At 37.9% G+C, this 16,040-nt stretch overlaps 1 protein-coding gene across 1 annotated transcript in view; it reads right to left on the bottom strand.

Moving 5' to 3' along the window:
• Positions 1-15,400, bottom strand: part of LOC120861597 (transmembrane protease serine 11F-like) — a 46,282-nt gene extending 30,882 nt beyond the window's left edge. The window contains exons 1-3 of the mRNA XM_040237321.1: positions 15,395-15,400; positions 10,857-11,061; positions 4,220-4,338 (exon numbers count right to left, since the gene is read on the bottom strand). Of these exons, the coding sequence (XP_040093255.1) occupies positions 4,220-4,338; positions 10,857-11,061; positions 15,395-15,400 (330 nt within the window). The remainder of the gene's footprint in view (positions 1-4,219; positions 4,339-10,856; positions 11,062-15,394) is intronic.
• Positions 15,401-16,040: the final 640 nt, after the last annotated feature.

Here is a 16,040-nt window from a genome sequence, read left to right on the forward strand (position 1 = left end):
TCTCACATCCATACATGACCACAGGAAAAAGCATAGCCTTGACTAGATGGACATTTGTTGGTAAAGTAATGTCTCTGCTTTTCAATATATTATCTAGGTTGGTCATAACTTTCCTTCCAAGGAGTAAGCGTCTTTTAATTTCATGGCTGCAGTCACCATCTGCAGTGATTTTGGAGCCCAAAAAAATAAAGTCTGACACTGTTTCCACTGTTTCCCCATCTATCTGCCATGAAGTGATGGGATCGGATGCCATGATCTTCGTTTTCTGAATGTTGAGCTTTAGGCCAACTTTTTCACTCTCCTCTTTCACTTTCATCAAGAGGCTTTTTAGCTCCTCTTCACTTTCTGCCATAAGGGTGGTGTCATCTGCATATCTGAGGTTATTGATATTTCTCCCAGGAATCTTGATTCCAGCTTGTGCTTCTTCCAGCCCAGCGTTTCTCATGATGTACTCTGCATAAAAGTTAAATAAGCAGGGTGACAATATACAGCCTTGACGTACTCCTTTTCTTATTTGGAACCAGTCTGTTGTTCCATGTGCAGTTCTAACTGTTGCTTCCTGACCTGCATACAGATTTCTCAAGAGGCAGGTCAGGTGGTCTGGTATTCCCACCTCTTTCAGAATTTTCCACAGTTTATTGTGATCCACACAGTAAAGGGCTTTGGCATAGTCAATAAAGCAGAAAGAGATGTTTTTCTGGAACTCTCTTGCTTTTTTGATGATCCAGCGGATGTTGGCAATTTGATCTCTGGTTCCTCTGCCTTTTCTAAAACCAGCTTGAACATCTGGAAGTTCATAGTTCATGTACTGCTGAAGCCTGGCTTTCAGAATTTTGAGCATTACTTCACAAGGGTGTGAGATGGGTGCAATTGTGTGGTAGTTTGAGCATTCTTTGGCATTGACTTTCTTTCAGATTGGAATGAAACAATCATCTAGGATTAAATTTAACTAAGATATATGAGACATTTAAGAAAATAACTTTAAAGCTCTATTGAAATATAGCACATAAGTATAATAAATGGTGTCAATTATTTCTCTAGATTTCTACATTTGAAGCACTCCAAATCAAAACCTCAATATGAGGGGGTGTGTGTGTGTGTGTGTGTGTTTACTTGGTATGGGAAATAAAAAGGACAAGAAAAACTACAGTATACCTGAAAGAGATGATGATAAATCCAGGTGTATGGGTTGAATGCTGGCCCCCTAAAGATACATTTGACTCTGGGAATGTGTAAATGTGCCCTTACCTGGCAAAGAGTCTTTGCAGGTGTAATTAAGGATATCAAGATGAGACCAGTGTAGACATCATCCAGGAACACTTTGAATCCAATAATAAGTATCCTTATCAGAGTAGAGAAACAAAGAAACCCAGAGAAGGCCAGGTGAAGATGGAGACAGAGATCAAGTTCATGTAGTCACATGACAAGGAATGCCTGAGGCTACCAGAAGTTGCAAGAGGCAAAGAAGAACTCTTCTCTAGAGACTTCCAAGGCTGCTGGCATCTTGATTTTAAGATTTCTGGTCTCCATAACTGTGAGGGAATAAATTTCTGTTGTTTCAAGTCACTAGTTTTTTGTAGTTTGCTACAGCAGTCCTAGAAAATTAATACAACATGTATTGACACATTGTCAAACTGTAGAGGTTAAAGTATCATGGTACTGACCCAGTGAAAACCAAGCTGATGAATGGAACAGATTAGAGATCCCAGCAGTATTTCACATCATATATGGAAACTGGAATGGTGGTGGAAATGATATGGCAGATCAACCAGGAAAGGACTGACTGTTCAATCAGTGGTGCTAAAACAACTGTTTATTCACATAGGGGGAAAGAACAACCTTAAATCCCTAAATCAACCATACTACCACTGCTATTAGTCATGCAATAGCCGAGACAGGGAAGCAAACTAGGTGTTCATTGATGAATAAATGGATAAAGAAGATGTGGCATATACATGAAGTGAAGTGAAGTCGCTCAGTCGTGTCCAACTGTTTGCGACCCCATAGACTGTAGCCTATCAGGCTCCTCCGTTTATGGGATTTTCCAGGCAAGAGTGCTGGAGTGGATTGCCATTTCCTTCTCCAGGGGATCTTCTCGACCCAGGAATCGAACCTGGGTCTCCCGCATTGCAGGCAGACGCTTTACCATCTGAGCCACCTATTCAGACATAAACAAGAATGAAATCTTGCTATTTTTGACAATTTACTGATGGACTTTGAAGGCTTTATGCTAAATGAAATAGGTCAGACAGAGAAAGATAAATACCATATGATCTCACTGATATAGAATCTAAACAAACAAGCAAAACCCACAAATTCATATCTAGAGAACAGATTGCTGGTTGCCAGGAGTGAGAGATGAGTGTTAGGCAAAATGGGCTGAGGTGGTCAAAAGGTGCAAACTTCCAGTTATAAAATAAATATGTTCTTTGGGATATAATGTATAACATGGTGACTGTATCCACTAAGACTTCATTGTATATTTGAAAGTTGCTAAGAGAGTAAATCTTATAAGTTCTCGTCATAAGAAGAAACATTATTACTACCTGTGGTGTTTCATGTTAACTACACTTATGATGGTGTTCCTTCTCAATTTATACAAATATCAACCACTATGTTGTACATCTGAAACTAACATAATGTTATATATCAATTATATTTCAATTAAAAATAAAAAATCTAAATAAAGCCACCTACCAATAAAGTTGAAAAAGAACTGTGGCAACAAAACTGTAAAAACATTGTCCGATTTAAATGCAAAACCCTATCTAAATAGGTATGAAAAATAAACCAGTGTTTGTTTTCAACATTTAGAATGGAACTACATATAATCAAGCTATGTAAGAATAAACAACCAAATAAAATGCAAATACTTTCTTATGTTGTTAACAATTAAGAGGAGAGTACAATTAAGAGTGGGAGTGCTAAAGTCCTCCTCCCTTAATTAAGAGATAGCCTGTTTGACATATGGTAATGTATATGTTTCAATGCTATTCTCTCAAATCATCCCACCCTGTCCTTCTCCCAGTGTGTCCAAAAGTCTATTTTTTATGTCTGTGTCTCCTTTGCTGCCCTGCACGTAGGATCATTGGTACTATCTTTCTAGATTCCATATATATGAGTTAATATATGATATTTGTCTTTCTATTTCTGACTTACTTCACTAAGTATAATAGGCTCTAGGTTCATCCGCTATGTTAGAACTGACTCAAGTGTGTTCCTTTCTATAGCTGAGTAATATTGCATTGTGTATATGTACTACAACTTCCTTATCCATTCATCTGCCAGAGGGGTGGGGTAGGTGGGGAGTTTCGAGGGGGATTCAGGATGGAGGGTCACATGTATGCCAATGACTGATTCATGTTGATGTATGGCAGAAGCCATCACAATATTGTAATGTAATTATCTTCTAATTTAAATAAGTAAGGAAATAAAAAAGAGAGGTAGTGTCTATAGCTAATCATAAAAACCATACTAATTAAGTCCCCTTTCTATAGACCCCTTACTTCCTTATTAGAATAACTCTCATGACTTTAAATTATACTCTAGTCTAATGCTGTGGGTTTTGCTAAAGAAATCTATAGTCTCTAAAGACACATTTTTTTATTAAACAAAAATAGACTCTTTTATTTGACTTTCTGCTATAACAGGCAAGGATTTTGCTTGCCTGATATACTTAAAAAAATTAGAAATGCCTTGATAATTGCCTAGGTTTTCAAGGAAAGTCAAAATAATTGAGGGACAAAACTAAATTTGAGATTCATAAGAATCATAGACACACAGTCTTGCATGTGACCTTTTATATGTTTCAAAATCAAAATCACAAAATGATGAGGCAAAACATCACAATCCTATTTTCTTATGTTGAAAGAAAAGTTTAAGGAAAATGAACCAAGAAGGGAAATCAAGAGTTTAAAAATTGATCTGTTTTTAACAGAAATTTAAATTTAAACATAACTTAAACTGAGAATACCTGTTTCAACCAACAGTTTCCTCAGATGTTAACTAGTTGCCTACTCTAATCTACATATGTTTAATGGCATATGACATTACTCTAAATATTTTACATACATTAAGTTAAAACCATATGACCTACTATATTATCCTCATTTTATAGAAGAAGAAACTGAGCCATGGAGAAATTATGTTCCTATAACAATCACATTCAATGTCAGGCAGAGAAACATTCATAAGCTTTCAAAATTTCTATTGGGCTTACCATTCTCTCAATCTGATGACTCCTTTCTATAAACTGTTTTGAGGTTCTCATTCCATAACATTCTCTATATTTTATATTTGTAGCTTTAAAAGAGGCAAGATAGTAGAATGACTTATCATCTGAAAGGTAAAAATAAACAAAAGATTCATGCTTAGACATGATCAATTGCTTGTCCCCTTCCCCCAGGAAATCGATTTACAATAACACATCTTATTTCTTCTTATCATTATAGAATTAGTCATAGTCATTTTTTAAAATATTGTGTAATTTTTATCATTGCATCCAGCTAAAATAGATTATACTTTCAGAACATCCACTTATAGTGTCTATGCATATATAATTTTTCACACAATTAGATACACAACATACAATAAAAATTCAAATGCTGAAAACAATTGCTGACAGTCATATAATAAAAATTATCATTTTCCTTAAAGAATTGTAATATAAGTATATTATAACTAAGCTGCATTATGAAGCTATATCGAATGAGTGATCACTTTTTTCTACACTAATGACAAACTTACTTAAATATAAACCAGTATTTTAAATCTGCATTTTCTTTTTGCCCATGCAGGCATCAGTTTTCCGTAATGGACTCTTAACAAACCACTGTAGCTGCCATTGTCAAGGGCAAAACAGTTATTATATCTAAGGCCATATTTATTTTGGTCTTTTTTCAAAAATCATCTTGATTTCTTAGCGGACTTAATCATATTCCTTGAAAGCTTGTCTTTGGCTTTATGAAGCTATCTTCTGATTTTCTCTCTTGCTCTTGGCCTCTCACCGGTTACTTTGGAGAACCCTCTAGTTCTGTCCTTTGTTGTTGCTGCATAGTTGCCAAGTCGTGTCCGACTCCTTTGCAACTCAGCAGACTGTAGCCCTCCAGGCTCCTCTGTCCATGGGGTTATCCAGGCAAGAATACTGGAGTGGGTTACCATTTCCTTCTTCAAGGGATCTTCCTGACCCAGGGATTGAACCCATGTCTCCTACATTGGCAGGCAGATTCTTTACCACTGAGCCACCAGGGAAGCCCACTTCTATCCTTAACCAGGATTATTTACCTCTTTTTAGAGTCAAACCTTGCTTCATATCCTGTTTTCTATCTTCTGAACAACTTACTCGTCTATATATTCACCCAAGTTCAGTTCAGTTCAGTTCAGTCGCTCAGTCGTGTCCGACTCTTTGCGACCTCATGAATAGCAGCACGCCAGGCCTCCCTGTCCATCACCATAACCCCGAGTTCACTCAGACTCACATCCACTGAGTCCGTGATGCCATCCAGCCATCTCATCCTGGGTCTTCCCCTTCTCCTCCTGCCCTCAATCTCTGCCAATATCAGAGTCTTTTCCAATGAGTCAACTCTTCTCATGAGGTGTCCAAAGTACTGGAGCTTCAGCTTTAGCATCATTCCTTCCAAAGAAGTCCCAGGGTTGATCTCCTTCAGAATGGACTGGTTGGATCTCCTTGCAGTCCAAGGGACTCTCAAGAGTCTTCTCCAACACCACAGTTCAAAAGCATCAATTCTTCAGCGCTCAGCTCTCTTCACAGTCCAACTCTCACACCCATACACGACCACAGGAAAAACCATACTCTTGACTAGACGAAACTTAGTCAGCAAAGTAATGTCTCTGCTTTTGAATATACTATCTAGGCTGGTCATAACTTTTCTTCCAAGGAGTAAGCGTCTTTTAATTTCATGGCTGCAGTCACCATCTGCAGTGATTTTGGAGCCCAAAAAAATAAAGTCTGACACTGTTTCCACTGTTTCCCCATCTATTTCCCATGAAGTGATGGGACCAGATGCCATGATCTTACTTTTCTGAATGTTGAGCTTTAAGCCAACTTTTTCACTCTCCTCTTTCACTTTCATCAAGAGGCTTTTTAGCTCCTCTTCACTTTCTGCCATAGGGGTGGTGTCATCTGCATATCTGAGGTTATTAATATTTCTCCCAGTAATCTTGATTCCAGCTTGTGTTTCTTCCAGTCCAGTGTTTCTCATGATGTACTCTGCATAGAAGTTAAATAAACAGGGTGACAATATACAGCCTTGATGTACTCTTTTTCCTATTTGGAACCAGTCTGTAGTTCCATGTCCAGTTCTAACTGTTGCTTCCTGACCTGCATACAGATTTCTCAAGAGGCAGGTCAGGTGGTCTGGTATTCCCATCTCTTTCAGAATTTTCCATAGTTTATTGTGATCCACACAGTCAAAGGCTTTGGCATAGTCAATAAAGCAGAAAGAGATATTTTTCTGGAACTCTCTTGCTTTTCCAGGATCCAGCGGATGTTGGCAATTTGATTACTGGTTCCTCTGCCTTTTCTAAAACCAGGTTGAACATCTGGAAGTTTCCGGTTCACATATTGATGAATCCCGGCTTGGAGAATTTTGAGCATTACTTTACTAGCATGTGAGATGAGTGCAATTGTGTGGTAGTTTGAGCATTCTTTGGCATTGCCTTTCTTTGGGATTGGAATGAAAACTGACCTTTTCCAGTCCTGTGGCCACTGCTGAGTTTTCCAAATTTGCTGGCATATTGAGTGCAGCACTTTCACAGCATCATCTTTCAGGATTTGAAAGAGTTCAACTGGAATTCCATCACCTCCACTAGCTTTGTTCGTAGTGATGCTTTCTAAGGCCCACTTGACTTCACATTCCAAGATGTCTGGCTCTAGATGAGTGATCATATCATCATGATTATCTGGGTTGTGAGATCTTTTTTGTACAGTTCTTCCATGTATTCTTGCCACCTCTTCTTAATATCTTCTGCTTCTGTTAGGTCCATACCATTTCTGTCCTTTATTGAGCCCATCTTTGCATGAAATGGTCCCTTGGTATCCCTAATTTTCTTGAAGAGATCTATAGTCTTTCCCATTCTGTTATTTTCCTCTATTTCTTTGCATTGACTGCTGAGGAAGGCTTTCTTATCTGTCCTTGCTATTCTTTGGAACTCTGCATTCAGATGCTTATATCTTTCCTTTTCTCCTTTGCTTTTCACCTCTCTTCTTTTCACAGCTATTTGTAAGGCCTCCCCAGACAGCCATTTTGCTTTTTTGCATTTCTTTTCCATGGAGATGGTCTTGATCCCTGTCTCCTGTACAATGTCATGAACCTCATTCCATAGTTCATCAGGCACTCTATCTATCAGATCTAGACCCTTATTTCTCACTTCCATTGTATAATCATAAGGGATTTGATTTAGGTCATACATGAATGGTCTAGCAGTTTTCCCTGCTTTCTTCAATTTAAGTCTGAATTTGGCAATAAGGAGTTCATGATCTGAGCCATAGTCAGCTCCCGGTCTTGTTTTTGTTGACTGTATAGAGCTTCTCCATCTTTGGCTGCAAAGAATATAATCAATCTGATTTCGGTGTTGACCGTCTGGTGATGTCCATGTGTAGAGTCTTCTCTTGTGTTGTTGGAAGAGGGTGTTTGCTATGGCCAGTGCATTTTCTTGGCAAAACTCTATTAGTCTTTGCCCTGCTTCATTCTGCATTCCAAGGCCAAATTTGCCTGTTACTCCAGGTGTTTCTTGACTTCCTACTTTTGCATTCCAGTCCCCTATAATGAAAAGGACATCTTTTTGGGGTGTTAGTTCTAAGAGGTCTTGTAGGTCTTCATAAAACCTTTCAACTTAAGCTTCTTCAGCATTACTAGTTGGGGCATAGACTTGGATAACTGTGATATTGAATGGTTTGCCTTGGAGATGAACAGAGATCATTCTGTCGTTTTTGAGATTGCATCCAAGTACTGCACTTTGGACTCTTGTTGACCATGATGGCTACTCCATTTCTTCTTAGGGATTCCTGCCCGCAGTAGTAGATATAATGGTCATCTGAGTTAAATTCACCCATTCCAGTCCATTTTAGTTCGCTGATTCCTAGAGTGTCGATGTTCACCTTTGCCATCTCTTGTTTGACCACTTCCAATTTGCCTTCATTCATGGACCTGACATTCCAGGTTCCTATGCAATATTGCTCTATACAGCCTCGGATCTTGCTTCTATCAACAGTCATATCCACAACTGGGTACTGTTTTTGCTTTGGCTCCATCCCTTCATTCTTTCTGGAGTTATTTCTCCTCTGATCTCCAGTAGCATATTGGGCACCTAATGACCTGGGGAGTTCCTCTTTTGATATCCTATCATTTTGCCTTTTCTTACTGTTCATGGGGTTCTCAAGGAAAGAATACTGAAGTGGCTTGCCATTCCCATCTCCAGTGGACCACATTCTGTCAGTCCTCTCCACCATGACCCGCCTGTCTTGGGTTGCCCCACAGGCATGGCTTGGTTTCATTGAGTTAGACAAGGCTGTGGTCCTAGTGTGATTAGATTGACTAGTTTTCTGTGAGTATGGTTTCAGTGTCTGCCCTCTGATGCCCTCTTGCAACACCTACCATCTTACTTGGGTTTCTCTTACCTTGGCATGGGGTATCTCTTCACAGCTGGCTTAATTCTCATTTGCAGTATCCCATTTTTCAGTCTTAAGATCTATGAATGCAACTTATTAATATCTTCTGAATCCCTTATCCCACCCAGAAGAGTTATATCCTTAATTCAGATCCTCATCATCCCCCTAGCTAATGTCTATCCACAACCAAATGACCTTTCTATTAAAAAAGTACTCTGCCTAGATTCTCTATCTTGAATTCTGTCATTACAATCTACTTCACGACCCAGACTGGAAATTTTAAAGTACACTTTGATCTCTTCCTATTAATCAACAGATCCTGAAAATTTTATCTCCTAAATTTTAAAACTTCATCATCTTTTCACAAATTCTATTGTCATTAATGCTCTCATTCATTTTCTCATCATTTATTGTCTGGAAAATGTAACAACTTTCTAACTGGTACCCTGCCTCCTGTTCTGTTTTCCTCAGTTCTATTCCCCACATACCGGCAGAAAAATCTTTTCAAATTGCAAATTTGACAATATCACTTCTCCAATTAAAACACTTCCATTTTTCTCCATTGCCAATGGAGAAGGAGTCACAATACTTTACTATGATCTACAAAGGTATTCCTTGACCTAGGTCCTGCTTACTTCTTGAGCATATTTTTTGCCATGTTCCCTTAATAATTTCTGTTGAAACTATAGCAGACTGCTTATATTTGTCTGCATTCACCACACAGTCTTCTTAAAATTTTTCTTACATTATCCTTTTCACCTTTTTATAGACCACTCCACTGAAGTGTAGGAGCTTCAGCTTCAGCATCAATTCTTCCAATGAATAGTCAGGGTTGATTTCCTTGAGGATTGACTGTTTGGATGTCCTTACAGTCCAAGGACCTACCTCTGTATTAATTTCCTATTGCTGCTGTGACCGGTGACCACCAATTTAGGTCAAAAGTCTGAAATAAGTTTTACAGGGCTCAAATTAAGACCTGTTTGTATGTCTGTTTGTTTTTCTGGAGGATCTAAGGGGTGAATCTTTTTCCTTGCCTTTTTTGGCTCCTAGAGGGATCCTCGTTCCTTGGCCTGTGGTTATACATCACATTGTTTTCCTCTTCCCTGCTTCTATTGTCACATAGCCTTTTTCCTTCTTTGGGCTTTTTGCCTGTCCTTTATAAAGATACTGGGATTACATTTAGGGCCCATCCAGAAAATCCAGAATAACAGCTCTTCAAAATCCTTGAAGCAATCACATCTGGAAAGTCCCGTTTGCAGTATGAGGTAACACTCATCAGTTACAAAGGTTAAGACACAGATGTATTGGGGTGTGGGGACATTATTCAACCTAACACAACTTCTATGATATTTTAAAAATACTTTTTCCCATTATTTGTATTATTCCTTTACTTTTTTATTTCTTGAACACATGAAATATTGAAGATGAACTGCATTCTAAACACAAAAGATATTAACAAGAAAGACAGAGGTTAATGTAGTTTATTATTTTATTATATGAGTTTAAGAAATGAATATGATCAATCCCCCAATAAAGTAGGTAAGCTAGTAAGCTGAGCACATTGGACAATAATTCATCCCCATTTGGGAATTCTTTCAAATATGGTTTTACTGTTATGGGTCATACAATTCTGTAAAATTTTTGGCAAAGTCTCAGTCATATGTGATTATAAATACACACACCAAAGACAAAGGTAAATGACTTTGGTTGACTGTCATTTGGTTTAAATGTGGTACTGACTCTCTATTTTTTCACTTAAGGTAGAATAATTCTGAGTATTTTCTTCTTCCTTCAGTCATAAAACAATGTCTTTTTTCTTTCAAAAATAATGTTTAACCTTTAGCCCTTTAAAGATATTTTCATGTAATTTTCTCATATTATGTTTTTCTTAGAGCACTCATTAACATATTGATTTTAAAAATATATATATTACACTCAACACATGATGTGATTTGTTTTTATTCTAAAGATAATGTTTTCATTCTTTTTTAAAAAATATATATTTGTTTTCAATTGTCTTCATAATAATGTAAATATATTGCAAGCATCACTGGCTGGAAATATGAAACATAGGACTCTATATTGGGGCAATCTATAATTTAACATCAGTAAAAGATTCATAATTAAAATGCTAATAGCATGCTAATGGAATTTTTATATGACTGAGAATTTCAAGATATTAAGTCATGGAGCACTGAGGCAATAGAAATGTGACCTGTATACTTACCCTCAACAACAAAATGAGTAACAATACCAATGGCAATTCCTATGATTGCTATGATTGCCAATGTGAAAAGAGATAGACTTATAGGGCCCCAGCATTGCTGTCTTCTTTGATATTCAACTTGTGGGTAATCAGCTTGTGAACATTCAAGTGGTCTGTGATAATAGAAAGAAAAATAGTAAGGTAAAAAAAAAATTGTAGTACAGTTCTATTCCAAGTCCATGTGTGATAGAATTCTGTGAAAATAGTTTCTACTGCTAATTCACAATAAGATACTTAGATTTTGTTAGGAACACAAGGTTTTGTTTACCCTCCCCCAACACCTCAATCCCAGTATGTTTTAATTAAAGCTCTACTGATGTTGACATTGAAGGGAGGGCATCTCCCCTCTACATTTTGTCAAACACGTTGGCAATTTGAAATTTGGGTGGTGAAGTACAGAGGCTCATGTAATAAAAAGGTAATTTATAGATAACATCTTAATATTTTAAAAAGAAACTTTTAGCAACAAAGTTACATAATAATCTCACTGGTATCTCTTGATTAAAAATAAAAGGTTTTAATATGTATACTTTTCAATGACCTTAAACTTTTTATTAATTGCTTATTTTAAAAGTAACAACATAATGGAGAAAAGACAGTCTCTTCAATAAGTGGATGCTGGGAAAACTGGACAACCATGTATAAAAGAATGAAATTAGAACACTTCCTAACACCATACACAAAGATAAACTTGAGATGGATTAAAGACCTAAATAGAAGACCAGAAACTATAAAACTCTTAGAGGAAAATATAGGCAGAACACCCTTTGACATAAATCAGGGCAAGATCTTCTATGACCCACCTCCTAGAGTAATGGAAATAAAAACAAAACATAAACAAACAGGACAAATTAAAACCTTTTGCACAGTAAAAGAAACCATAAATAAATTGAAAATACAGCTCTCAGAATGGGAGAAAATAATTGCAAATGAAGCAATTGACAAAACATACAAGCAGTAGATACAACTCAATATCAGGAAAAAAAAAAAGGCAGCCCAATCAAAAAATCGAAGAAGACCTAAACAGACATTTCTCCAAAGAACTCATCTGGATAGCTAATAAACAGATGAAAAGATGTATAACATCACTAATTATTAGAGAAATGCAAATCAAAACTACAATGAGGTACCACCTCACACTGGTAGGAATGGCCATCATCAGTTCAGTTCATTCGCTCAGTCGTGTCCGACTCTTTGCGACCCCATGAATCACAGCACGCCAGGCCTCCCCGTCCATCACCATCTCCCGGAGTTCGCTCAGACTCATGTCCATCGAGTCCGTGATGTCATCCAGCCATCTCATCCTCGGTCATCCCCTTCTCCTCCTGCCCCCAATCCCTCCCAGTCTTTTCCAATGAGTCAACTCTTCGCATGAGGTGGTCAAAGTACTGGAGTTTCAGCTTTAGCATCATCCCTTCCAAAGAAATCCCAGGGTTGATCTCCTTCAGAATGGATTGGTTGGATCTCCTTGCAGTAATCAAGTATCCACAAACAATAAATGCTGGAGAGAGTATGGATAAAAGGAAACCCTCTTGCACTGTTGGTGGGAATATAAAGTTATATAGCCACTATTGAGAATAGTATGGAGATCCCTTAAAAGAAAACCAGGAATAAAACTACCATATGATCCAGCAATCCCACTACTAGGCATATACCCTGAGGAAACCTAAATTTAAAAAGATACATGTACCTCAATGTTCATTGCAGCACTATTTACAATAGTCAGGACACGGAAGAAGCCCCAGATGTTCATCAACAGATGAATGGATGAGAAAATGTGGTACATATATACAATGGAATATTACAAGGAAAGAAATTGAGTCAGTTTTAGTGAAGTGGATGAATCTAGAGCCTGTTATACAGAGTGAAGCAAATCAGAAAGAGAAAAACAAATATCGTATATTAATGCACATATATGGAATCTAGAAAATGATACTGATGAACTTATTTGTAGGGCAGCATCAGAGACGCTGACATAAACAGACTTGTGGACACAGTGGAGGAAGGAATGGGTGGGATGAATTGAGAGAGTTGCACTGAAACATATACATTACCATATGTAAAATAGCCAGTGGGAATTTGCTCTTTGGTTCAGGGAGTTCAATCCCATGCTCTGTGACAACCTAGAGGGATGTGAGGGGGTGGGAGGGGGGGGGGAGGTTGGGGGGGGGGGAGACATATGTATCCCTATGGTTGACTCATGTTGATATATGGCAGAAACCAATAAAACCTTGCAAAGCAGTTATCCTCCAATTAAAATAATTTTTTTTAAAGAGTATTGAATTGTTACCTGAGATTCATATCTGACATTGATTATATCTGAGTTTGCAGTAAAATTTTCCTTCTCAAAAAAAAATAAAATAAAATAAAGAGTAACAACATTGCTCTTGAAGTTCTGACTACAGTTCTTCCCATTTTTATTAGTGAAACCACAAATTGCAAGTTATACTTGATAAGATTTCAGTCCCTACAGAAACTCTTCATTTCCATTTTACACTTGTTGTTGTTGCTCAGTCGCTAAGTTGTGTCTGACTCTTTGTAACCCCATGGACCACAGCATGCCAGGCCTTGCTTTCCTTCAATATCTCCCAGAGTTTGCTCAAACTCATGACCCTTGAGATGGTGACTCCATCCACCAATTTCATCCCCTGTTGCTCCCTTCTTCTGCCCTCAATCTTTCCCAGCATCTGGATCTTTTCCAGTGAGTCAGCTCTTTACATCAGGTGGCCAAAGTATTGGAGTTTCAACATCCTTCAATATCCGTCCTCCAATGAAAATTCTGGGTGGATTTTTCTTTAGAATTGACAGGTTTGATCTCCTTACTGTCCAAGGAACTCTTATGAGTCTTCAACATCACAATTCAAAAGCATCAGTTCTTTGGCACTCAGCCTTCTTTATGGTCCAACTCTCACATGTGTACAGCACTATTGGAAAAACCATAACTTTGACTATATGGACTTTTGTCAGCAAAGTGATGTCTCTGCTTCTTAATACGGTGTCTAAGTTGGTCATAGATTTCCTTCCAAGGAGCAAGCGCCTTTTAATTTTGTGGCTGCTGTCAACTTCTGCAGTTATTTTGGAGCCAAAGAAAAAAAAATCTGTCACTCCTTCCACATTTTCCCCTTCTACTTGCTATGAAGTGATAGGACCAGATGCCATGAGCTTAGTATTTTGAATGTGGAGTTTTAAGCCAGATTTCACTCTCGTCTTTCACCCTCATCAAGAGTCTCTTTAGTTCCTCTTCGCTTTCTGCCATTGAAAGTGAAAGTTAGTCACACAGTTGTGTCCAGCTCTTTGAAAACCCATGGACTGTAGCCTACCTGGCTCCTTTGTCCATGGAATCTCCAGGCAAAATTACTGGAGTGGGTTGTCATTTCCTTCTCTGATTTCTGCCCTTAGAGTGGTATCATCTGCAAATGTGAGGTTGTTGATATTTCTCTCAGCATTTTTGATTCTGGGTTTCCCTAATGACACAGTTGGTAAAGAATCTGCCTGCAATGCAGGAGACCCAGGTTTGATCCTTGGGTTGGGAAGATCCCCTCAAGAAGGAAATGGTAACCTAAACCAATACTCTTGCCTGGAGAATTCCGTGGACAGAGGAGACAGACAGGCTACAGTCCGTGGGATCGCAAAGAGTCAAACACAACTGTGCGACTAACTTTCATTTTTCCACTTCCAACCTTGATGGCAGCTTGTGATTCATCCAGCCCAAAATTTCATATGATGTTCTCTGCATAGATGTTAAGTAAGCAGGGTGAAAATATACAAACTTGATGTACTCCATTCTCAATTTTGAACTGGTCAGTTCCATGTCCAGTTTTAATTATTGCTACTTGACCTGCATACAGGTTTCTCAGGAGACAGATAAGGTGGTCTGGTATTCCCATCTCTTTTAAGAATTTTCCAATTTGTTGTGATCCACACAGTCAAGGGCTTTCCCATAGTTAATGAAGCAGGAGTAAATGTTTTTCTGGAATTCTCTTGCTTTCTCTAAGATCCAATGAATGTTGACAATTTGATCTCTTGTTCCTCTGCCTTTTCTAAATCCAGATTGTACATTTGGAAGTTCTCCGTTGATTAGACTGAAGGATTTTGAACATCATCTTGTTGACATCTGAAGTGAACACAACTGTGTGGTAGCTTGAATACTCTTTGGCATCTCCCTTCTTTGGGATTGGAATGAACACTGATGTTTTCCAGTCCTATGGCCACTGCTGTTTTCCAAATTTGCTGACACATTGAGTGCAGCAGTTTAACTGCATTATATTTTAGGGTTTGAAATAGCTCAGTTAGAATTCCATCACCTCCACTAGCTTTGTTCATAGTAATGTTTCTTAACACATGTACACCCATGGTGGATTCATGTTGATCTATGGCAAAACCAATACAATACTGTAAAGTAATTAGCCTCCAATTAAAACAAATAAATTTATATTAAAAAAAAAAGACCCACTTGGCTTCGCACTCCAGGATGTCTGACTATAGGTGAGTGACCACACCATCATGACGATATGAGACATTGAGATCTTTTTTGTATGGTTCTTCTGTGTATTTTTGCCACATCTTCTTAATATCTCCTGCTTCTCTGAGGTCATTACCATTTCTAACCTTCTTCATGCCCATCCTTGCATGAAATGTTCTCTTTTTTATCTCAAATTTTCTTGAATATATCTCTAGTCTTTCCCATTCTGTTTTTTTTCCATCTAATTCTTTGCATTGTTCACTTAAGAAGGCTTTCTTATCTCTCCTTGCTATTCTCTGGTACTCTATATTCGGTTGGGTATATCTTTTCCTTTCTCTCTTGGCTTTCATATTTCCTCTTTTCTGGGTATTTGTAAGGCCTTCTCAGAAAATCTCTTTGCCTTCTTACATTTCTTTTCCTTTGAGATGCTTTTGGACACCATTTCCTGTACAGTGCTACAAACCTCCATCTATAGTTCTTCAGGCACTCTGTCTACCAGACCTAATCCCTTGAATCTATTCCTCACCACCACTGTGTAATCAAAAGGGATTTGATTTAAGTCATACCTGAAGGGCCTAGTGACTTCCCCTACTTTCTTCAATTTAAGTCTGAATTTTGCAATAAGAAGTTCATGATCTGTGCCACAGTTAGCTCCAGGTCTTGTTTTTTGCGGAGTGTATACA

The sequence above is a fragment of the Oryx dammah genome, unplaced genomic scaffold, assembly GCF_014754425.2.
Source record: "Oryx dammah isolate SB20612 unplaced genomic scaffold, SCBI_Odam_1.1 HiC_scaffold_3, whole genome shotgun sequence".
Taxonomy (NCBI): domain Eukaryota; kingdom Metazoa; phylum Chordata; class Mammalia; order Artiodactyla; family Bovidae; genus Oryx; species Oryx dammah.